This window comes from Dendrobates tinctorius, unplaced genomic scaffold (assembly GCF_039654945.1).
Source record: "Dendrobates tinctorius isolate UK_male_01 unplaced genomic scaffold, ASM3965494v1 ptg000079l, whole genome shotgun sequence".
Lineage (NCBI taxonomy): Eukaryota > Metazoa > Chordata > Amphibia > Anura > Dendrobatidae > Dendrobates > Dendrobates tinctorius.
Window position 1 is genome coordinate 8,923,500 of NW_027361747.1, and position 24,484 is coordinate 8,947,983.

General features: G+C 45.7%; 1 protein-coding gene across 3 annotated transcripts in view; it reads right to left on the reverse strand.

The window, feature by feature from the left end:
- Positions 1–12,956: 12,956 nt before the first annotated feature.
- Positions 12,957–24,484, reverse strand: part of NFXL1 (nuclear transcription factor, X-box binding like 1) — a 236,301-nt gene continuing 224,773 nt past the window's right edge. For all 3 annotated transcript variants that reach the window (XM_073583468.1, XM_073583466.1, XM_073583467.1), the window contains exon 23: positions 12,957–13,347. In XM_073583468.1, coding sequence (XP_073439569.1) covers positions 13,171–13,347 — 177 coding nt within the window. In that variant the 3' untranslated portion in view covers positions 12,957–13,170. The remainder of the gene's footprint in view (positions 13,348–24,484) is intronic.

Genomic DNA, 24,484 nt, shown 5'->3' on the forward strand with positions numbered 1-24,484 from the left:
CCTCGGATCTCCCCAGGCAAACCCTGTAGAGCCTGCGACAGCTGCAATACCACCGTCAGCATCCCCTGCAATCTCTCCATTGGCACCACCTCCGATATCCACCTGGACAACAACCCCGACCCCCGCTGCCACCAGGACCCACACCGTACTGGCACCGGAGCCGAGACTGCACCACCGGGAGGCACCGGGTATAGATGCTGGCCCTCCTAACGGGCTACCCCCCGAATTCTCATTGTCAGAGGCAGACCTGCTGGAGCTTGAAATGGGGGTGTTAGATGAGTCATCCGGGGGCACCAGGCTGACGGAGATGGGGAGATGGAAGAAATCCCTGCTGAGGAGGGTGTGGTTGGAACAGGCACGCGCCATACGACACCTTCAGGGCTTGGGAGAGTCTAGGCCGCTTTGGGACAGTGAAACGCGTCATGGGTTCTCTTGGCCACAGCTACAAAACCCCTGTGTAGCCTCCTACCAACGCCAACAGGCCACGGCATCCCTAGATGTTAGACCAAGGACCAGAACAGTGGTACCCGCTGAGGATGAAGAGTCTTACCCATTGGTACCAGCTGCCACTCCTACCGACTTACTGGTGGCGGAGACATCATCATCAACAGCCGATATGCCTACCCCAGCTGTACCAATCCAGCGTCCCTTGGTACAAATTTCCACTGAGGATCAGCAATTCCTCAGTCCATCTGGACACCCAAAGCATCTCCCCTGGAAGCAGCCCAAGCAACCAGCTTCCAGAACCCCAGGAGGGGATAACTAGCCTAATAACTAACTTTGTTACCTTGGAGGATATTTGCACCCTTTGCTCTTGTTTTCTATTTTTCTTTTTGGTTATCATGTTTTTGTTTCTTCCCAGTTTGATTGGCAGCCTTTACACTTGAACTGTGGAGGTCATAGACGCTGAGTGATCCCGAACTGTTAATGTACATAGTTTGCACCTCTTTAGGTGCTTTCTCTTGGTTTTACATAGGAACCTGCCCTTGGAACAAGGACTACCTCATAATAAGGACATTTCCAGACATGATGGCCGGTCCAATGTCTACTCTTTGCACTTATTGATAATGCTTAGTATTTTTGAACAAGAAACTAGAAAGTGAAAGTATTAATGACAGATTTCATAGGGTTTAATTGAGAAAGAAATACAGTGAATATTTTACAATGATTGAACAAAGATGTGAGAATTGAATAAAAATATGCAGATGACGAATCAGGCAATAGCGGTTGTCACTCCTAAGACAAAAGGAAAGAAGAGAGTAGAAAATGTGAAAGATAACAGAAATGTGTTGCTAGAAAATGTGTTACTCCAGCTGATAGTGAATTTGCTTTTATAGCACTTTAAATTAGGTAGTATAACTTTAAATATAGATAGACAGTTAAATTGCTTGTAACGTTCAAGAATGACTGCCTCTCATATTGAGATTAGATAAGAACTGTTTATTAGCATTATAAAATTTTGTATGTTCCTGTATTGACAACTTTGTTTCCTTGCAGCCCGCGGATGTGCTGTGTTTAACGGGGGGAGGGTATGTGGTGCCCCTGAGGCTCAGTCGCCAGAGGTACTGCACCTCCTCCTGAGGTGTGGTGCCCCACCATCCAGGTAAGGTGGAAACACCTGACCACGCTCCAACACCTGCACCCCACACCACAAAGTAGTGTAGCAAAGCACCTTCAGTGGCTCCCTGCTTGGATTATAGCAAAGCACACCTTGGTGACTCCCTGCTTGGAACACGAAACGTGCTGGGAAGTGGGTGGAGTTTAGTTCACACCAAAAGAGCGGGAAGAGTTGAGTCAGTCAGTCAGTCTTACACTCAGCCAGTGAGTGAGGATGTAGGACAGAATGCGAGGCAGAGAAGATCCCCGGGAGAGGGATGGAAGAAAGAAGTGCTGCAGCAGGCCAGTGATCTGGGTCTGCTGGCACAGGAAAGAGATAGAGAAAGGAACCTTTATTCTCCATTGGGAAGGATTAGCATGGAACGTGAGAATAAGAGAACAAGGACCAGGGTTAGAGAACCCTTTTCAAGTTCTAAGTGCAAGGCCGGGGTCTGGTCCCCGAGGTTCTATGGATACTAATGGTCCTGCAGCAGACACCGGAGGAAAAGAAGTAGTGACTACTTCATTCCCACACAAGACTTGGGGGCACAACAGCAACATATTAGTGAGCCGGGACTTAGTAGCAAGGAGTCCCCGAAGCAGGCTACAGCTGTCTGCCGTACAAATAGAGTTCATAGGAACATCTGACAGGAGGAACTCCAGTGTAACTCAGTACTAGGAGTACTTCACTCAAAGGCGCTATAAGAGGAGACGTTCAGAAAAGGCACATATGTTGGCGGAGTGTTGGAAGGGAGTCTTCCATCTGGCCTGGAGGTTCACTGAGTCCCTAACCCTGGAGGACACGGCACGGAAGCGGGCACCTGTTTGCATAAGACTGAGTAAAGCTTTGGAACTACATGCCCTGGTGTCTTCCACTTATTCCTGCGCCAACCTGCCCAGCACTGCTACATCCCTCACGCCTGACACTATATCATCTAAGTGTCACTTCACCTACACTGCCCTGGGACTACAGCCCTGCCTGTGGAGGGCAATAACATCACTGCTGCACCACACCATCTGTCCCAGAGGATCTGTCTGCAGCGTCGGGTTACATCTCTATTGCCGAATACCACAGGTGGCATCACGAATCACTTATAAACTTTCACTACCATAAGCACACTGAACACTCTCCTTTTTACAATGGGCGCCCAGGGCCACAGGCCGGGTCTCAGCTGCCGTGACATCTCCCATCAAAGCTCATCGGGCCCAGTACCGAGTACCCCACAGACCTGGGTGTGAGGGCGTCCCAATATCATATATAACGTAAAATACTACAGAAAAGGTTGCTTTGCAATTGATATGCATTACTTTTTTTATTGTGTAGAAACACGTTACTTTTGTGGAAGCGACTGCGCCCCCTAGTTATTCTTCTATATCCATCTTCAATATTGGAGGCAATGGTGGACCAGCCCTTTTACGGTCATTCTCCCTGACCCAGTTTGGATGTACGATGGTGATGCAGCTCAACAATATACAGTACCTTGCGAAAGTATTCGGCCCCCTGGAACTTTTCAACCTTTTCCCACATATCATGCTTCAAACATAAAGATACCAAATGTAAATTTTTGGTGAAGAATCAACAAGTGGGACACAATTGTGAAGTTGAACGAAATTTATTGGTTATTTTAAATTTTTGTGGAAATTCAAAAACTGAAAAGTGGAGCGTGCAATATTATTCGGCTCCTTTAACTTAATACTTTGTTGCACCACCTTTTGCTGTGATTACAGCTGCAAGTCGCTTGGGGTATGTCTCTATCAGATTTGTACATCGAGAGACTGAAATTCTTGCCCATTCTTCCTTGGCAAACAGCTCGAGCTCAGTGAGGTTTGATGGAGATCGTTTGTGAGCAGCAGTTTTCAGCTCTTTCCACAGATTCTCGATTGGATTCAGGTCTGGACTTAGACTTGGCCATTCTAACACCTGGATATGTTTATTTGTGAACCATTGCATTGTAGATTTTGCTTTATGTTTGGGATCATTGTCTTGTAGGAAGACAAATCTCCGTCCCAGTCTCGGGTCTTTTGCAGACTCCAACAGGTTTTCTTCAAGAATGGTCCTGTATTTGGCTCCATCGATCTTCCCATCAATTTTAACCATCTTCCCTGTCCCTGCTGAAGAAAAGCAGGCCCAAAGCATGATGCTGCCACCACCATGTTTGACAGTGGGAATGGTGTGTTCAGGGTGATGAGCAATGTTGCCTTTACGCCAAACATATTGTTTGGCATTGTTGCCAAAAAGTTCAATTTTGGTTTCATCTGACTAGAGCACCTTTTTCCACATGTTTGGTGCGTCTCCCAGGTGGCTTGTTGCAAACTTTAAACAACACTTTTTATGCATATCTTTGAGAAATGACTTTCTTCTTGCCACTCTTCAATAAAGGCCAGATTTGTGCAGTGTACGGCTGATTGTTGTCCTATGGACAAACTATCCCACCCCAGCTGTAGATCTCTGCAGTTCATCCAGAGTGATCATGGGCCTCTTGGCTGCATCTCTGATCAGTCTTCTCCTTGTTTGAGATGAAAGTTTAGAGGGACGGCCGGGTCTTGATAGATTTGCAGTGATACGATACTAGTTCCATTTCAATATGATCGCTTGCACAGTGCTCCTTGGAATGTTTAAAGTTTTGGAAATCATTTTGTATCCAAATCCGGCTTTCAACTTCTCCACAACAGTATCACGGACATGCCTGTTGTGTTCCTTGGTCTTCATGATGCTCTCTGTGCTTGAAAAAGAACCCTGAGACTATCACAGAGCAGGTTCATTTATATGGAGACTTGATTACACACAGGTGGATATTTATCATCAGTTGGAATACATGTATACACATAGTATAGGTATATATAATACAATCTGTGCTTTGGTCTGATGAGTCCAAATTTGAGATCTTTGGTTCCAACCACCGTGTCTTTGTGCGACACAGAAAAGGTGAACGGATGGACTGGTTCCCACCGTGAAGCATGGAGGAGGAGGTATGGCGGTGCTTTGCTGGTGACACTATTGAGGATTTATTCAAAATTGAAGGCATAGTGAACCAGCATGGCTACCACAGCATCTTGCAGCGGCATGCTATTCCATCCGGTTTGCGTTTAGTTGGACCATCATTTATTTTTCACAGGACAATGACCCCAAACACACCTCCAGGCTGTGTAAGGGCTATTTGACCAAGAAGGAGAGTGATGGGGTGCTAAGCCAGATGACCTGGCCTTCACAGTCACCAGACCTGAACCCAATCGAGATGGTTTGGGGTGAGCTGGACCGCAGAGTGAAGGCAAAAGGGTCAACAAGTGCTAAGCATCTCTGGGAACTTCTTCAAGACTGTTGGAAGACCATTTCCGGTGACTACCTCTTGAAGCTCATCAACAGAATGCCAAGAGTATGCAAAGCAGTAATCAAAGCAAAAGGTGGCTACTTTGAAGAACCTAGAATATAAGACATGTAAAGAACTAAAAGAGTTGTTGAGCTGATAATACAGATGTTTTGGAAAAGGCTCAGATTGCTATAAAAAAACAAAACTTGCAACTTTTTATCTCGGTTTCCTGTTTCTCATGAATATTGTCAGAGTAAAGAGGTCAGTGCCTAACTAGCCAATCACTGGCCACAATGAGTCTGAACCAAAGATTTCTTCAGTGTGGAATACTAGCCACTTGTGATGTGTAGAGACAAGACACGGAATCAGAGACTGGTGAGGACCTGGACCGGAATGAAACCTGCGGGCAGCATTGAGGGCGAGGTATTGATGGTTTTATACCAGTCTTCTTGACTTTCAGGGCTGAATACGAAGTCAGATTATTAATGATACTCCATACATATTTATGGCTTTGTGTTAGCAAAAATATACATGGACCAGGCACAATAAGTGAGGAGATCAAATTTTATTACAAAGAATCAAAGTTTACAGAAAACTGGGCCATTCCAGTCACCCACACACAGCCTTAGATGTATGTGAACATTGAGCGATTCTGGCACAGAAAGTCTACTGGCATCTCACAAATGTTTCATTTAGTTAGGCCCTCCCTTCACATGTCCGTGTTTCAGGTGTGTGTTGTATCCATTTGGTTTCCCCAAGGATGCCACACGTACCCAAAATAACCTTTACTGCTGTGCACGTTTTTTTTTTTACCGGCATCACAGATGACAAAGGCCAATACAAGTCTATGGGTACGTGTTTAACATTGAAAAGTATAGGAGAAGCTTTGGTACGGATTTTTCTTAAGCCATACTGGAAACCAATGGATAAAACACTGATCCAAAACACTGATGACATCGGCACTGGTTTTATATGGATGTCTGAAGGGGGCCTTACAAGACAGATGCAGAAAAGGTGAGAATGTCCAACAAGCACAAGGTGCCTACATAACGGAGAAACGGAGGTCAAATCCTACCAGACTATAATACAGGTCCAGATTTATACGGTCCCTTACTATAGGAAACAACACAATCATCTAAATGTGTTACGCAGCTGAAACTGAAACCTGCAGCATAATAAACCCTCCTTCCTGCAGCACAGCATTTTACCATAATTACATGTAAATTCCCAGCCAGGATGTTATTCCAGGTGCATCCCCTACAAGAGCAAACTCAATCACAGGAGTCTATAGTGTTGTAGTTGGACTTTCCTTCACCCAAGGAAATGTTTCAGTTGTCACTAATAGCCCTATGTCTTAATGGCCTCCCTAGAGCAGAGTAGCTTGTTGGCGCCGTGCTTGTCATCTAGCACAAGTGCCCTACCAGCTCCCTGTAGCTACAACCCTGCCACTAGTGCTAAACATTTTAAGGTCTAACAGAACTAGATTGGCCATAATTCTGTTTTTTTAAAAATAACTACAAGGGACGGAGAAGATGTGGCCCTGGGTCCTGACTGGTCGCTACAATAAATATTTTGTAGGTTGGCGGACTCCTTTACAGATTTTTTATTTTTGCACAGAGAACCAAGAACATGACAGATGAGATAGATATACATATATACAAAGAAATAATGCCCTAAATGCTGACCAATGGGACTGGAGATGTAGAGGGTCAAAAGGTCTATGCTTGGCAATAGGAATATACATACGTACAAGGCCCAACCTTGAGGTACTTAGTCTGAGATCAGCGATGTTCTAGTACTCACTGGTGCTCTAGCAATGTATGAGTACAGCTCTCACTCATACCACACTACAATATGCCAATGTGACATACCTAGGGGTAGAATTCACAATTAAATCCCCTGAGATGGGCACAATGATGCAGCAGAATGGGGCACTGAAGTTTTGCACCTCGATTTTTTGTCATCTATCAAAAAGAATTATATACAATCCTTTGTAGTTAATGTGATAATTGGAGCAGTTATACAGTTATAATATACAAAGTTACTGCCAATTTCTGACAAGCATAACGTGGCTGCAAATTGTGCTGGTCCGATCGCCAGAAATCACTAAAAAAAATCACCAATATTACGCATAGATGAAAACGGACTACATCACAGGTTTTTAGTTTAATGAGCGCATGCATACTTAGTACATATTAGTATTAAGACTTTATTATGACAACTCTTCCTTCCTTGTGTTACCGTACCACACTACTAAGGTGTCAGGAAGACTCGAAAACTGGTGTATGTTCAGCTCCTTAATGAGAATGTAAAAGATTAGAAAAGAGGACTGAGGCATTTTCTTTTATATTAATCGGCAAATGCCAAAAACAAGTATAAGTGTGTATCTATATACAGTGGCAAGTAAAATTTTGGGTACCCCTGGGCAAAATTACAGTTAAGCGAGTTGAAGGTGAAATGAAAATGATCTCTAAAAGGCCTAAAGTTAAAGATGACACATTTCCTTTGTATTTTAGACAAAAACAAAATTGTAATTTTTTTACATTTTAAGAATTATAAAAAAGAACTGGATATTCCTGTGGAAGACCCGCTGGCGATCGGAATGGCTAGAACTTTATATATAGCACGGAAAACTATTGCCTTGCACTGGAAGCAATCTGCACCCCCGACGGTGGAGGAGTTTATTAATAGAGTCAATAGTTCTACAGTGGGGCAAAAAAGTATTTAGTCAGTCAGCAATAGTGCAAGTTCCACCACTTAAAAAGATGAGAGGCGTCTGTAATTTACATCATAGGTAGACCTCAACTATGGGAGACAAACTGAGAAAAAAAAATCCAGAAAATCACATTGTCTGGTTTTTTTTCATTTTATTTGCATATTATGGTGGAAAATAAGTATTTGGTCAGAAACAAAATTTCATCTCAATACTTTGTGATATATCCTTTGTTGGCAATGACAGAGGTCAAACGTTTTCTGTAAGTCTTCACAAGGTTGCCACACACTGTTGTTGGTATGTTGGCCCATTCCTCCATGCAGATCTCCTCTAGAGCAGTGATGTTTTTGGCTTTTCGCTTGGCAACACGGACTTTCAACTCCCTCCAAAGGTTTTCTATAGGGTTGAGATCTGGAGACTGGCTAGGCCACTCCAGGACCTTGAAATGCTTCTTACGAAGCCACTCCTTCGTTGCCCTGGCGGTGTGCTTTGGATCATTGTCATGTTGAAAGACCCAGCCACGTTTCATATTCAATGCCCTTGCTGATGGAAGGAGGTTTGCACTCAAAATCTCACGATACATGGCCCCATTCATTCTTCATGTACCCGGATCAGTCGTCCTGGCCCCTTTGCAGAGAAACAGCCCCAAAGCATGATGTTTCCACCACCATGCTTTACAGTAGGTATGGTGTTTGATGGATGCAACTCAGTATTCTTTTTCCTCCAAACACGACAAGTTGTGTTTCTACCAAACAGTTCCAGTTTGGTTTCATCAGACCATAGGACATTCTCCCAAAACTCCTCTGGATCATCCAAATGCTCTCTAGCAAACTTCAGACGGGCCCGGACATGTACAGGCTTAAGCAGTGGGACACGTCTGGCACTGCAGGATCTGAGTCCATGGTGGCGTAGTGTGTTACTTATGGTAGGCCTTGTTACATTGGTCCCAGCTCTCTGCAGTTCATTCACTAGGTCCCCCCGCGTGGTTCTGGGATTTTTGCTCACCGTTCTTGTGATCATTCTGACCCCACGGGGTGGGATTTTGCGTGGAGCACCAGATCGAGGGAGATTATCAGTGGTCTTGTATGTCTTCCATTTTCTAATTATTGCTCCCACAGTTGATTTCTTCACTCCAAGCTGGTTGGCTATTGCAGATTCAGTCTTCCCAGCCTGGTGCAGGGCTACAATTTTGTTTCTGGTGTCCTTTGACAGCTCTTTGGTCTTCACCATAGTGGAGTTTGGAGTCAGACTGTTTGAGGGTGTGCACAGGTGTCTTTTTATACTGATAACAAGTTTAAACAGGTGCCATTACTACAGGTAATGAGTGGAGGAAAGAGGAGACTCTTAAAGAAGAAGTTACAGGTCTGTGAGAGCCAGAAATCTTGATTGCTTGTTTCTGACCAAATACTTATTTTCCACCATAATATGCAAATAAAATGAAAAAAAAACCAGACAATGTGTATTTCTGGATTTTTTTTTCTCATTTTGTCTCCCATAGTTGAGGTCTACCTATGATGTAAATTACAGACGCCTCTCATCTTTTTAAGTGGTGGAACTTGCACTATTGCTGACTGACTAAATACTTTTTTTCCCCACTGTATAAGGCTGGAAAAAAAGTGTATATTAAAAGAAAGGCTATCGGAAAATTTGATAAAATCTGGAGCCCCTGGCTTAATACCCCGGGTTTGCCATCCCAAATTTTGCCGCTGGAATATCTGTTCCCTATGCTTCGGTAATTATGGTACCCCTTATTCCCTCTTGGTTCCATATGATCTCTCGCTTTATGAATAGGTTTCATGAATATGTCTAGTGCTCATTTTGTACTATGTGCCTGACTGTTCATAGTTCTATGCTGTACAAGTCTTATCTTGTTTCATATTGTCCACCTTAAGAATTGTTTTTTTTTTGTTTTTTTCTGTACGATACATTTATAGGTCACATTCTAAGGGACCCACGGTTACATTAGCTATAATTTGATAATGGGGGGGGGGGTTGGGTATAAGAGGTATGTCTCAAATCTGTATGTTAAAACTGTGTGTGCCTTGTCTCGATTTTGTAAGTTAAAACTGTTTAATAAAAATAATCTGAATTAAAGAATTACAAAAAAGAAAATGGGTGGATACAAAAGTTTGGGCACCCTTGGAGAATTTGTGTGCTCAGATACCTTTGACTAAGGTTTCAGACCTTAATTAGCCTGTTAGATTCATGGCTTATTCACCATCATTGTTAGGAAAGGCCAGGTGATATAAAATTTCCCATCTTTATAAAAACCCAGCCTCCTCTAACCTTGTACCAAAAAACAGCAGCCATGGGTTCTTCTATGCAGCTGCACAGCACTCTGAAAATGGTGGCGGTCCACAAAGCAGGAGAAGGGTATACAAAGATAGCAAAGCATGTTCAAGTTGCCCTTTCCTCAGTTCGAAATGTAATTAAGACGTGGCAGTTTACAGGAACAGTGGAGGTTAAGATAAGGTCTGGAAGACCAAGCAAAATTTCAGCGAGAGCTGCTCATAGGATCGCTAGAGAGGCAAATCAGAACGTCCACTTGACAGCATCCTTGTATCTACATGCATTTTTTTACATGCTGACTATATTTATTTAAGCACTTTCTCTTTATTGCCCTCAATCTGTGCCGTTATCTTGTGGACATCACTTAATTCAGCATCCCCTCTGAGTATTTTATCTAAAAAAGCATGCATGAGGTCCGTGAACTGGAAGGGAAAATCTGGGTTCATCAGTGTCAGGATCAGGAGTCTCAAGAGGTATAGCTGATTGGAAAAGCATGGTAGGATAGAAGAGAGTAGGAGTCTGATAGCTGTGCTAGTGTGAGTTTTCCTTCATTATGTATCGCTCTGCTGTGTTACTTTTTGCATCATTATCAATCTTCTAAAGAGAGCGCTCTCTGCACTACACGTTGATCTTGGAGAGATCAAGCTGTTTAGGGAAGAGAAAGCCACCTTGAACAGTTTTAACGTAACAGTGGAGTGCAGTGTATTGGAGAGGCAGTCACTGCTGCTTAAAGATGAGAATTCTGGTCCTCACCCTAGCAGAAGCCTCAGCCTTCATTCTCCCAAGCTGAACATGAAGTCTCTGCCTCAGGCTGCAAGATAACACTTCTTTTGAGGTGGAAGATCAAGTTCAATGCTGAGGGAGCAACACTGAGCCATTAGGCATGCTGGGAATGTGATGACTTTCTACAGAAAGTACACCATTTGCACACCATATGTATGACATGCAAATTATCAATATTACTTTATCTATTTTTTTGTGCAAATTATATGTACAAAATTATTTATTTCTGATTTAATAAAAATGTCAGGGCTTTGTCTGGTATTGCAACTCATGTCCAGAATAAAGCCATGGCAGGCACTGTGCATCTAGAACAGTTCTCCAGGGGAAGTATCCTAGCAAATTGTTCCTTACCTCTGCTTATCCCAAGAGTAGGATCCCACCTAACAGTACCCTACCTCTGCTTATCCCAATGAAAGGATGCCATCTAATTAGTTCCTTATCTCTACTTATTCAAAGGTGAAGATCCGACCTGTCAGCACCCTACCTCTGCTTATCCAAATAGGAGGATCCCACCTAACAGCTCCTTCCTTGTATTTATCCTAAGGGGAGGATCCCACCGCACAACTCCTTACCTCTACTTATCCCGATAAAAGGTTGCCACCTAATTAGTTCCTTACCTCTGCTTATCCCAAGGCGAGAGTCCCACCTAACAGTTCCTTTATACTGCTTATAAAAGGAGGAGGAATCATCCAAAATACTCTTATTTCAGGTGAGAGATCAAAACAAACAGCTGCATAGCTTTGCATATACCAGGGGAAGGATCCCATCATACGGCTGCTCATCTCTACATATACCAGGGGGAGGATCCGTCAGACGGCTGCTCATCTATACTTATACCAGGGGGGGATCCCATCAGACGGCTGCCCATCTCTACATATACCAAGTGGAGGATCCCATCAGACGGCTGCTCATCTCTACTTATACCAGGGGGAGGATCCCATCAGACGGCTGCTCATCTCTACTTATACCAGGGGGAGGATCCCATCAGACGGCTGCTCATCTCTACTTATACCAGGGGGAGGATCCCATCAGACGGCTGCTCATCTCTACTTATACCAGGGGGAGGATCCCACCAGACGGCTGCTCATCTCTACTTATACCAGGGGGAGGATCCCACCAGACGGCTGCTCATCTCTACTTATACCAGGGGGAGGATCCCATCAGACGGCTGCTCATCTCTACTTATACCAGGGGGAGGATCTCATCAGACGGCTGCTCATCTCTACTTATACCAGGGGGAGGATCCCATCAGACGGCTGCTCATCTCTACTTATACCAGGGGGAGGATCCCATCAGACGGCTGCTCATCTCTACTTATACCAGGGGGAGGATCCCATCAGACGGCTGCTCATCTCTACTTATACCAGGGGGAGGATCCCATCAGACGGCTGCTCATCTCTACTTATACCAGGGGGAGGATCCCATCAGACGGCTGCTCATCTCTACTTATACCAGGGGGAGGATCCCACCAGACGGCTGCTCATCTCTACTTATACCAGGGGGAGGATCCCATCAGACGGCTGCTCATCTCTACTTATACCAGGGGGAGGATCCCATCAGACGGCTGCTCATCTCTACTTATACCAGGGGGAGGATCTCATCAGACGGCTGCTCATCTCTACTTATACCAGGGGGAGGATCCCATCAGACGGCTGCTCATCTCTACTTATACCAGGGGGAGGATCCCATCAGACGGCTGCTCATCTCTACTTATACCAGGGGGAGGATCCCACCAGACGGCTGCTCATCTCTACTTATACCAGGGGGAGGATCCCATCAGACGGCTGCCCATCTCTACTTATACCAGAGGGAGGATCCCATCAGACAGCTACTTATCTCTGCTTATACCAGAGGGAGGATCCCATCAGACAGCTCCTTCTCTGCTTCCTGGCTACTTGTGAGCATATATAGGCAGTGCAATATTAGGGTAAGCTGCAGTAACTCTTGGATTTTTAGGTTTTGAACAACATTATTCTTTAAATGGATACTAAACATCAGGCAAAATATTCTCTAAATATATACTACAATTTTGTCATTTCTACAGCATAATTAAAGTTAATTTTATATAAAAAAAAAAAAGCAAACAAAAACAATGCCAAAGCAGAGCTAAAATGGTGGACACTGAAGCCAAGCTCTGGTTGGTCCATGTGAACCAATAATTGAAATATATAGATTGGACAACAAAGAATATTTTAAGCAATGTAAACAGTTTTTAACAATTACATAACTATATATTTATATGGAAAAGCAAAGACACAAAACAGATGTAAAAGCTGTGCAATATGTATTGTCAGGCTATAGGATTCGTAATATTTTAAGAAGGGGAATAAAAGGATGGATTGATTGGCAGACTAATACAGATAATAGAACAGAATATTTCCTATAATTGTACAATTTCTCTATTTTAATTTTACATTGTGCAAGTGTTCATGTACAGCATATTATTCCCCTATATCGCACAGAATTAAAGATTTCAGCTTATCAAATGTTGATTTGAGTAAGGTAGAGTGTGAACACGGCCAGAGCGACAACACACACAGGCATTATTATATAATTCCTGTATTTCTGCCATACAGACGGCTGGATTTCCACTTCCTCTTTCTTTCTGTTCTTCCTCTTCTTTCCTTTCAGGCGATTCTCAAAAGCTTCTAGTTCAGCCTATAGACAGAACAAAATGCAATTAAAGGATTTGCGTCTTTACTGCTAGACTCACACCATTGGAAGAGTGTAAATATAAGGGGCATTTTAGGGCTTTGCTAAATAGTACAAGGTTGCATCGAGTATGGTTTGTAATCGAGGTTGGGTCACCAAGTATGACTTGCTCCATACCAGGGCATAACAGGAGAGTGACTTTTTCAGATACCATACAAAAGACCAGTCTTATGTTGGGTTTACAGGTAATGACCACCAGTCCATTACATACAAGATAATCTGTGGTCATTTAATGGCCTATTAAACCAGTCAACCGCGTGGCATAGAAGAAGCGTGGTTCTGACACAAAAACAGATGTTAGACTGTCTCTATGGCTTGATGTGTTAAAGCATTAAATTGCAAAACTATTAAATTGGTACATTGGATGATAAGAGACCCTTATTATGGCTTGGTTTTCTACTGATATATGTGAACTGTATTTCTGAAAATGTTATTTAAAGAGTTTGTCCACTACTTTAGCATTGATGACCGCTCTTTAGGAGGTCATCAATGTCTGATCGATTGGGGTCCAACACCTGGCACCCCCACTGATCAGCTGTTACCGGTGTACTCAATTGCCGTAAGTACTCAATTGCAGAGCTGCTCCATCTTTTGATAGTGGCTATACTATGGTGCTGACTGATTATGATTACTGTAGATTACTCACTGCAAAGATTTTCTGCCTGACAGTGTACACAATTAGTATTGCACTGACCACAGTATTGGTATTTGGTTCACAGATGACAGCAGTGATTCAAATTAAGCCACTGTTTGCTTTGCAGCAGAGCTCGACTTATATTTGTACAATGTCTTTTGTGACATTGTGTGTTCTTAACCTCTTTCCTACATTAGACCTACTATTCCGTCCATGTGACCTGGACCTAAGTCCCAAGGACGGAATAGTACGTCATAGCGTTCAGCGGCGCCCCCCGTGGGGAGCGCCGCTGGTCGCGGCTGGGTGTCAGCTGATTATCACAGCTGACACCCAGCACTGTGTGTCATGGGTGGTCACGGACCGCCCCGGGCACATTAACCCCCGGGCACACTGCGATCAAACATGATCGCAGTGTACCGGAGGATCAGGGAAGCATCGGCAGGGAGGGGGCTCCCTCCGTGCTTCCTTGAGACCCCCGCAGCCGCGCGATGTGCAGCGCTGCTGCGGGGGCCTCCTTCCCTGCAGGTCCCCGGATCCAATATGGCGGCAGGGACCTTCGGGGGCCTGCAGGGAGGCGTCTTTCTCAGTGCCTGCAGAGCGCAGGCATGAGAAAGCCTCCAGCAGTGCCTGCAGATCGCCGATATGACACACTGTTGCTCAAGGTGTCAGATCAGCGATCTGACATATTACTACAGAGGTCTTAAACACACGGCGCCTGAGGCAGGCATCTGCAGCCCGCGGTGCACCACGTCTCACTCCCTGAGGCAGGGGGAAGGCGCTCATTCAGGAGCCTGCGATTCGCGATGGCTGTGTTCTGTGTGCACTCTCTGCACAGGATCTGGGATGTGGTCACAGGAGGGGGAGGAGTCAGGGGTCACATGATCAGGGGCCTCCGTGTATGCAAGACGCTGCTGTCTGTGCTGATTGTCATGGTGCTGGATGAGGTAAAGTTTCTGTGTGGGGTCAGGAGGGGTTTACAGGGTGGATGTAGCAGAGCTGTGTGTGTACGGAGCGGAGCAGTGTGTGTATGATGTGTATGGAGTCATGTGTGTGTTTGGAGCAGAGCCTTGTGTACAAGGTGTATGGAGCAGAGCCAAGCCGTGTGTACAGAGCCGCATGTGAACTAGGTGTATGGAGCAGAGCCATGTGTGTACAGAGCCACATGTGAACGAGGTGTAAGGAGCAGAGCTGTGTGTGCGAAGTGTGCGGAGCAGAGCCGCGTGTGAACGAGGTGTACGGAGTGGAACCGTGTGTATACAGAACGGAGCAGAGCCGTGTGTGTACGAGGTGTATGGAGTGGAGCCGTGTGTGTACGAGGTGTACGGAGCGGAGACGTGTGTGTACGAGCTGTGCGGAGCGGAGCCGTGTATGAGGTGTGCGGAGCTGTGTACGAGGTGTACGGAGCGGAGCCGTGTGTGTACGAGGTGTACGGACCGGAGCCGTGTGTGTTTGAAGCGGAGACGTGTGTGTACGAGGTGTATTAAGTTTGAAAGGAATGCGGCCCCCCAGTTCATATTTTTCTCATGTGCGGCCCATTTACTCTGCCGAGTTTGAGACCCCTGTATTACAATAATGTCCCCCCCCCCCCCCCCCCGGGACAATGTAATAAAGTAAAAAAAAAAAAAAAAGATGTAAAAATAATTTATAAAAAAAAATCGCTAAATAAATTAAAAAAAAAATATTCCCTAATAAATTCATTTTTTGAAAAAAACAAAACAAAACAATAAAAGTACACATAGTTGGTATTGCCGCGTCCATAACGACCCACCCTATAACACTGTCCCACTAGTTAACCCCTTGAATAAAAAACGAGGCAAATAATGCTTTATCATCATACCGCCAAACAAAAAGTGCAATAACGCGCCATCAAAAAGATGGATATAAATAACCGTAGTACCGCTGAAACCGTCATCTTGACCCGCAAAAAACTAGCCGCCATACAGCGTTATCAGCGAAAAAATAAAGTTATAGCTCGTAGGATAAAGCGATGCAAAAAACGGTAATTAGACCTACCGGTAATTGTGTTTCCAGGAATCCATCCTGACAGCACACCTGGAGGACGTCCTCATCCGCAGTGGGACAGGAAACCACGAGAGTTTAAAGGGATCCTCCCCTTACCATCCCACAGTGATTTCACAAAGTAACACCTCTGGATGGATTCAAACAAAATTTTTTTTATTTAAATCAACATTCTCCATACACTTGTTACATCACAATTGCATGGATGCGTTTGTCGGTGAGGGAACTAATAGTGCTGTCAGGATGGATTCCTGGAAACACAATTACCGGTAGGTCTAATTACCGTTTTCCAGGTCACCACCTGACAGCACACCTGGAGTAGTACCAAAGAATAGTGGTCTTAGGGTGGGACTACCGCATGGAGTACCTTTCTCCCAAATGCCAATTGTGCGGAGGCCACGTCTAATTTATAGTGTTTAGAGAACGTACTGAAACTGGCCCAAGATGCGGCTCTGCAGATTTGTTCTGCCGAGGCTCCACCCCTCTCTGCCCATGATGTGGCCATGGCCCTAGTTGAGTGGGCTCTAAGACTCCCCGGGCGGCTCTGACCCTGTGCTCTATACGTTGTGCTAATAACGGATTTAATCAACCTTGCTATTGTGGATTTTGATGCCTTTTTACCCTTATTAGGGCCTCTAAACTGGACAAAGAGGTTACTATCCTGCCTCCAGGGCCTGGTTGCGTCCAGGTACCTGAGCACTGTTTCCCTGACATCCAGGTTATGGTAAGCTTTCTCCTTGCTATTTTTAGGAAACTGACAAAACGAGGGGAGCACTACCTCCTGATTCATGTTCGAGTCTGAAATCACCTTGGGGAGAAAAGCCGGGTCGAGTTTTAGGACTAACCGGTCGTCAAATATTTGTAAGTAGGGATCTTGAACCGATAGGGCCTGAAGTTCCCCTAATCTTTTGGCTGACGTAACTGCCACTAAAAATACTGTCTTCAGAGAGAGGTTACCGATAGATATTTCCACCCCTAGCTGGTATGGCTGTCTACATAGCGCGTTAAGGACTAGGTTAAGGTCCCAAGGAGGGACGGTCCTTCTTATCAAGGGCTTAAGTCTCTGCACAGCCCTTGAAAACCGGGCTATCCAGGGGTGAGCCGATAGGGTTGTGTCATAGAACACGCTTAAGGCCGAAATCTGCACTCTCAGGGTGCTGGGTCTGAGGCCTTTCTTGAACCCTGCCTGTAAGAAGTCAAGGATCTTCAGGATCTGGGGTCGGTCAGTATCGACTGTCGCCTCTCCACAAAAGCTGCAAAATTTTTTCAAAATTTTGTTATATATTGCTGCTGTTACGGGCTTCCTACTTGCTTGTAGAGTGGATATAACTTTATCCGATAGACCCTTTGTTCTTAGGACCTGCCGCTCAGGATCCAGGCTGATAGCTTGAGGGCTTCTGGCCTTTGTGGAAGACCGGACCCTGGTGAAGAAGGTCTTCTCTTTTTGGCAGAAGAATGGGATCTTCCCGTGATATCTTTCTGAGCAGAGGAAACCAGCTTCTTCTTGGGCAATAGGGAACCACCAATATGACCCTGGCTCTGTCCTCGTAGATCTTCCTGAGAACCTTTGGGATGAGAGCTAGAGGCGGGAAAGCGTACAGTAGGCCCCTGTTCCAGGACTGCGATAGAGCATCTATCCCTGTCTGGTTTCCTGCCGGGTTTAGGGAGAAGGCTTTGACCTTTGCATTCCCCTTGTCAGCAAACAGATCTACTTCTGGTTGTCCGGAGCGATCGCACAGGCTGCTGAACACTTCTTCGTTGAGTTCCCAGTCCGTTGCGGTTATTCTTCTTCTGCTGAGAAAGTCCGCCACCTGGTTGCTGGTGCCCTCCAGATGTACTGCTGAGACAGAGAGGACCTCTCTTTCCGCCCATCTGAAGATCTGCTCCGCCAAGCCCTGTAGTGCCGGGTGTTTCGGTCTGCCCTGATGGCAGAGAAAGGCTACTGTCGTGATATTGTCCGAAAATATTTTGACATGCTTGTTTTTCACCAGAGGCCAAGCAGCGAGTAGTACCTTCCAGACCGCCAGTAGCTCTCTGAAGTTGGAGGACCTGTTGCTGTTCTCCCGACTCCATCGCCCCTGATAGTACTCTCCTCCGATATGTCCCCCTGTCCCCCCCAGCCATATAGACTTGCGTCTGTGGTTACTACGATCTCTGGGGACTGAATCCACGAGACACCGGTTTTTAGGTTTCTCGGGATGGTCCACCACAGCAGCGACCTTCTGACCTGGGGAATTAATTGTATCTTCCTGTCTAGTGAGCCCTGTCTTCTGTCCCAGGACGCTAGGACTGCCTGTTGTAGTCTGCGGTAGTGGAACTGACTCCACCTGACACAGGAGATACACGAAGTCATCAGCCCCAGAATCCTCATTGCGTCTCTGATCGACACCCGGTTCTTTGAGAACTGGCGGATCTTTTTTGGTATGCTGGTCTGCTTTTCTTCTGGAAGACAGGACATTCTTCTTTCCGAATCTAGCATGACCCCTAAAAATTTTATTCTGGGCTTGGGTACAAGATCTGATTTTGACCAGATTATTATCCAACCCAACCTTTGCAGTGTGGCGATTGAGGATTGACAGTCGACTACGATCACGACGTCGTCTAAGTACGGGACCACCGTGATGTTTTGGGCTCTTAGGTAGGCCACGACTTCTACCATTACCTTCGTGAAAACTCTTGGGGCTGATGCTAGGCCAAAGGGGAGACAGCGAAACTGGTAGTGGTGAACCCTGCCCTCCTTCTCGACCGCGAACCTGAGGTATCTTTGGTGGTCTGGATGGATGGGGACATGGTAATATGCGCTTTTTAGATCTAACATGCACATTACCACCGCTTCTCCCAGGAGTGGAATCGTGGATCTTATTGATTCCATCTTGAAGCGTTTGTATGATACCCACTTGTTTAAGGGTTTGAGATTTATTATGGTCCTGGTCTCCCCTGACGGTTTTTTTATCGCGAAGAGGCTCGAGTAGTGTCCCCTTCCCTCTTCTTGCGTGGGAACTGGTATGATTGCCTCCATCTCTAGGAGGTCCTGGATATCTAACCACATTGGGGAGGCCGGACCAAGTCGAGAGCTGGTTACTAGGAACCTGTTTGAGGGTAGGGAATCAAATTCTATCTTGTATCCCTGAGAAATTACTTGCAGTACCCAGGGGCTGGTGGTAACCTCTCGCCATTCTTCCCTGAACCTGAGCAGTCGGCCCCCTACATTTGTGGCGTCATTTCTTCCGGGAGCTAGACCCTGGGCCGGAGAAGATGGTATCTCTGCTCCTATTTCTACCCTCACCCCCTTTGGGGTAGCTCCATCGACCTGACTTCCCCTTCCCTCTGTAGTCCGTTCTCTGGCTGTAACGGGGTCTACGAAAGGGCTGATACCTTTTACGTTTTTCTTCAGGGAACCCCTTTTTTTCATCTGACGCTTTCTCTAAGATATCGTCAAGCACAGGTCCGAAGACTCTACCTCCCGAGAAGGGAATTGAGCACAGCTTATTCTTTGACTGCATGACACCCGACCAACTTTTAAGCCAGATAGCTCTTCTGGCTGTGTTGGATAATGATTGGGTTCTGGCCGTAAATCTAACAGACTTTGCTGAGGCGTCAGCCAAAAACCCCATGGCTAATTTTAGCAAGGGAAGGGATTTTAGAATAGTTTCCCTCGGAGTTCTATCTGATAAATGCTCCTCTAAATCGTCTATCCATAGATGCATGGAGCGTGCAACCGATGTCGCGGCTATATTTGTGTTTATGACTGCCGCTGAACTTTCCCAGGCTCTTTTCAAGAGCCCGTCTGCCTTCCGATCTAGGGGCTCCTTTAAACTTGAGGAGTCCTCAAACGGAATGACTGTCTTTTTTGATACCCTTGCTACTGGGATATCGATTTTAGGGACCTCTTCCCAGACCTTGACCTCTTCTGGGTCAAACGGCAGGCGAAGCCTAAAGTCTCGGGGAATAGACAATTTTTTCTCTGCTTCCTCCCATTCATCCAATGTCATGGCCCGTATATGGGTATTTACTGGGAAGACCATTGAGGTCTGGGAGCGCAGCCCCCCGAACATCTCATCTTGCATCGAGACGGTAGTCGGGGGTTCCTCTATCTGCATAGTCTGGCGGGCTGCCCCTAATAGCTCGTCCGTATCGCCGGATGCAAAGAGGTAATTTCTTCCCCTCTCCGGGTGCTCTCTGATCTCCTCCTCCTCCTCTGCATCTGATTCGGACCGGATGTCCTCAGAAGACGTGCCCGACTCCCTCTGCCTCTTTCTGGATGCCTGAGGGTTCATCTGCGGGACTTGGGACATGGCTCCGGATACCGAGGCCTGTACTTCCTCTCTAATCATTGCCCTCATGTTCGACATGAGCGTAGCCTGTTCTTCCCCCCTTTGTACATGCGACGCAGAGGGTTTTTTGCCATGTGCCCTTTAGCTTCTTAGAGCAGACTGGACACTTCTTATCCTTCTTCCTTTCTGAGGTGGAGGTTCCCCCCTGGAACACAAAGTACGTGTTCTATGGGGTCTGTCTTACTGGGGCCCTGTCATGACCTCATTTGAGGCTACTCACGTGACCCTGGCTCTCCGTGCCTGTCTCAGTCTTCGCCTGGTCCTCCATCTTTAAATAGATAAGGTTCCCTGTGGCCGCCTGAGGAGACACCAGAACGTGTAAGTGGTCCAGGGGTGGTATCCGGTTCTTACACTGCAGGGCCCAGCATACCGCTCTCTCTCCTGCCGCGCTGCCGATCCGCTCCACCGCCAAAGTCTGCCCCCTCTCTGAGATGGTGCCGGCCCTTCCTGAATGCTGGGCTGTCGTTTTGAATGCCGCGGCCGGAAGTGACGTCCGGGCTCGGTGACGCGACCGGAAGTGACGACCGGGCCTGGTGACGCGACCGGAAGTGCGTCTGGGCTGGAAGTCCCGCCTGTCCTGGATGACGCGCGCGCCCTGCCTGGTATGGTGCTCTGGTCCCAGGCCGTACAGCGCCGGGGCAGCAGGATGGGGGAGAGGTGCGGCGATCCTCTGCCGGGGTCCGCTTGCGGGGCACGTGGAGTCCGTAGAGGCGGCCCCGGTACCTCCATCGGTGGTGGCAGTGGCGTCCGGGGTCGAGGGCCTCCGTCGGGAGGAAGCGACCCCTACTCCAGGAGCAGCGCTACACTGGAGGAGCTGAGGGACCCTGTGCCGGGTTTCAGCCTGCAGAGCTTCCAGGTAGGAAGGGAAAGGCTGTGCCCCCCCGATCCTGACCTTCTGCGCGGAACGGCTGGATCTTCCTCTCGTCGTTCCTATCCGCAGTGGGACAGGAAAAAACACTGTGGGATGGTAAGGGGAGGATCCCTTTAAACTCTCGTGGTTTCCTGTCCCACTGCGGATGAGAAGGACGTCCTCCAGGTGTGCTGTCAGGTGGTGACCTGGAAATAATTTTTTATATAAAATTGTTTTCATTGCATAAAAGCGCCAAAACAAAAATAAAACGACAAATGAGGTATTGCTGTAACCATCCTGACCCAAAGAATAAAACCGCCTTATCAATTTTACCACACACGGAACGGTGTAAACGCACGCCCAAAAGAAATTCATGAAATGCTGGTTTTTGTTCAATCTGCGTCCCAAAAATTGTAATAAAAAGCGATCAAAAAATGTCACGTGCCCGAAAATTGTACCAACAGAAACGTCAACTCATCCTGCAAAAAATAAGACCTCACATGACTCGGTGGGTCAAAATGTGTGAAAATTATAGCTCTCAAAATGTGGTGATGCAAAAACTATTTTCACAATAAAAAGCGTCTTTTAGCGTATGACAGCTGCCAAAAATAAAAACCGCCATAAACAGTAAATCAAACCCCCGTTATCACCCCCTTAGGCTAGTTTCACACTTGCTTTTTTTTGCAGCGCGTTTTTCCCGCAAAAAAACGCATTGAAAAAACGCATACATAAGCATACAACTGCTGCGTTTTTTTCAAGCATTTTTATGAGCATGCATGAAAAAAACGCAGCGTTTTTATGCGTTTGTATGCGTTTTTAGTGCGTTTTTACCGCGTTTGCGTTTTTTTCCAACATTTTTAGGTGGCCCCTCACACTACCCAAACCATGACTTTACTAACCCTAACCCTGACCCTAACCCTAACCCTGACCCTAACCCTTAACCAAATCATACTTAACCCTAACCCAAACCCTAAACCCTAACTAACCCTAACCCTAACCCTGACCCTAACCCTGACCCTAACCCTTAACCAAACCATACTTAACCCTAATCCTGACCCTAACCCTGACCCTAACCCTTAACAAAACCATACTTAACCCTAATCCTGACCCTAACCCTGACCCTAATCCTTAACAAAACCGTACTTAACCCTAACCCTGACCCTGACCCTGACCCTTAACAAAACCATACTTAACCCTAATCCTGACCCTAACCCTGACCCTAACCCTTAACAAAACCATACTTAACCCTAACCCTGACCCTAACCCTGACCCCAACCCTAACCCTGACCCTAACCCTGACCCTAACCCTTAACAAAACCATACTTAACCCTAATCCTGACCCTAACCCTTAACCAAACCATACTTAACCCTAACCCTGACCCAAACCCCAACCCTAACCCTGACCCTAACCCTAAACCCCCTTAACTAACCCTAACTCTAACCCAAACCCCTAAATTCCATGGTTAAAAAAAAAAAACGCATATGCAAAAAAACGCATACATGAGCATGCCAGTGCGCACATATGCGCATCCATAGGCTATAATGGCCATTTTTAGCGCAAAACGTGCGCATATGTGCGCATGCGCTTTTTTGCAGGGCCAAAAAATGCAACATGCTGCGTCTGGAAAATACCAACGCACACCCCAAAAAAACGCAGCGCATGAAAATCGCATACATGCGCTTACCAGTGCGCAGGTATGCGCACCCATGTTAAATATAGGGGAAAAAACGCATGCGCAGGTATGCATTTTTTTCCAGCGCTAAAAAACGCAAATGTGAAACCAGCCTTAGTTAGGCAAAAATAATAAAATAAAAAAAAATTATTTCCATTTTCCCATTAGGGTTAGGGGTGTGTTGAGGTTAGGGTTGGAGTCAGAATTGGGGGTTTCCACTGTTTTGGCACATCAGGGGTTCTCCAAATGCAACATGGCGTCCGATCTCAATTCCATCCAAAATAGTCAAATTGCGCTGCTTCCCTTTCGAGCTCTGCCATGCGCCCAAATAGTGGTTTACCCCCACATGTGGGGTATCAGCATACTCAGGACAAATTGCACAATAACTTTTGGGGTCCTGTTACTCTTGGGAAAACAAAAATTGGGGGTGGAAAGGTCATTTTTGTGAAAAAAATATGATTTTTTAATTGTACGGCTGTACGTTATAAACTTCTGTGAAGCCCTTGGGGGTTCAAAGTGCCCAGCACATATCTAGATAAGTTCCTTGAGGGGGTCTAGCTTCCAAAATGGGGTCACTTGTGGGGGGTTTCCACTGTTTAGGCACATCAAGAGCTCTCCAAACTACACATGGCATACGATCTGAATTCCAGCCAATTTTGCAGTGAAAAATTCAAACGGCGCTCCTTCCCTTCTAAGCTCTGCCGTGCGCCGAAACAGTGGTTCCCCCTCACATATCAGGTATCAGCGTACTCAGGACAAATTGCACAATAACTTTTGCAGTCTAATTTCTCCTATTACCCTTGGTAAAATAAAAAATTGAACCTGAAGTAATTTTTTTTGTGAAAAAAAGTTAAATGTTCGTTTTTTTTTTTTAAACATTCAAAAAATTCCTGTGAAGCACCTGAAGGGTTAATATACTTCTTGAATCTGGTTTTGAGCACTTTGAGGGGTGCAGTTTTTAGAATGGTGTCACTTTTGGGTATTTTCTATCATATAGACCCCTCAAAGTGACTTCAAATGTGATGTGGTCCTTAAAAATAAAATGGTGTTGTAAAAATGAGAAATCGCTGGTCAACTTTTAACCCTTATAACTTCCTAACAAAAAAAAATTTTGGTTCCCAAATAGTGCTGATGTAAAGTAAACATGTGGGAAATGTTACTTAAGTTTTTTGAGTGCCATATCTCTGTGATTTAAGAAAAGTTGGAAAATTGCGAAATTTTCAAAATTTTCGCCAAATTTCCGTTTTTTCCACAAATAAACGCAAGTTATATGAATGAAATTTTACCTCTAACATGTAGTACAATATGTCATGAGAAAACAATGTCAGAATCACCAGGATCCATGGAAGCGTTCCAGAGTTATTACCTCATAAAGGGACAGTGGTCAGAAATGTAAAAACTGGCTCGGGCATTAACATGCAAACCGCCCTTGGGAGTAAAGGGGTTAAACTTAACCTGACGGCTGATAAATGCTGCCTGTGGATCGTGCAGAAAGTATCTGGCACTGACTGTATGATCTCAGCCAGATATGTTAAACTATTTAAACTGTATGTGTATAAATATATATATATAC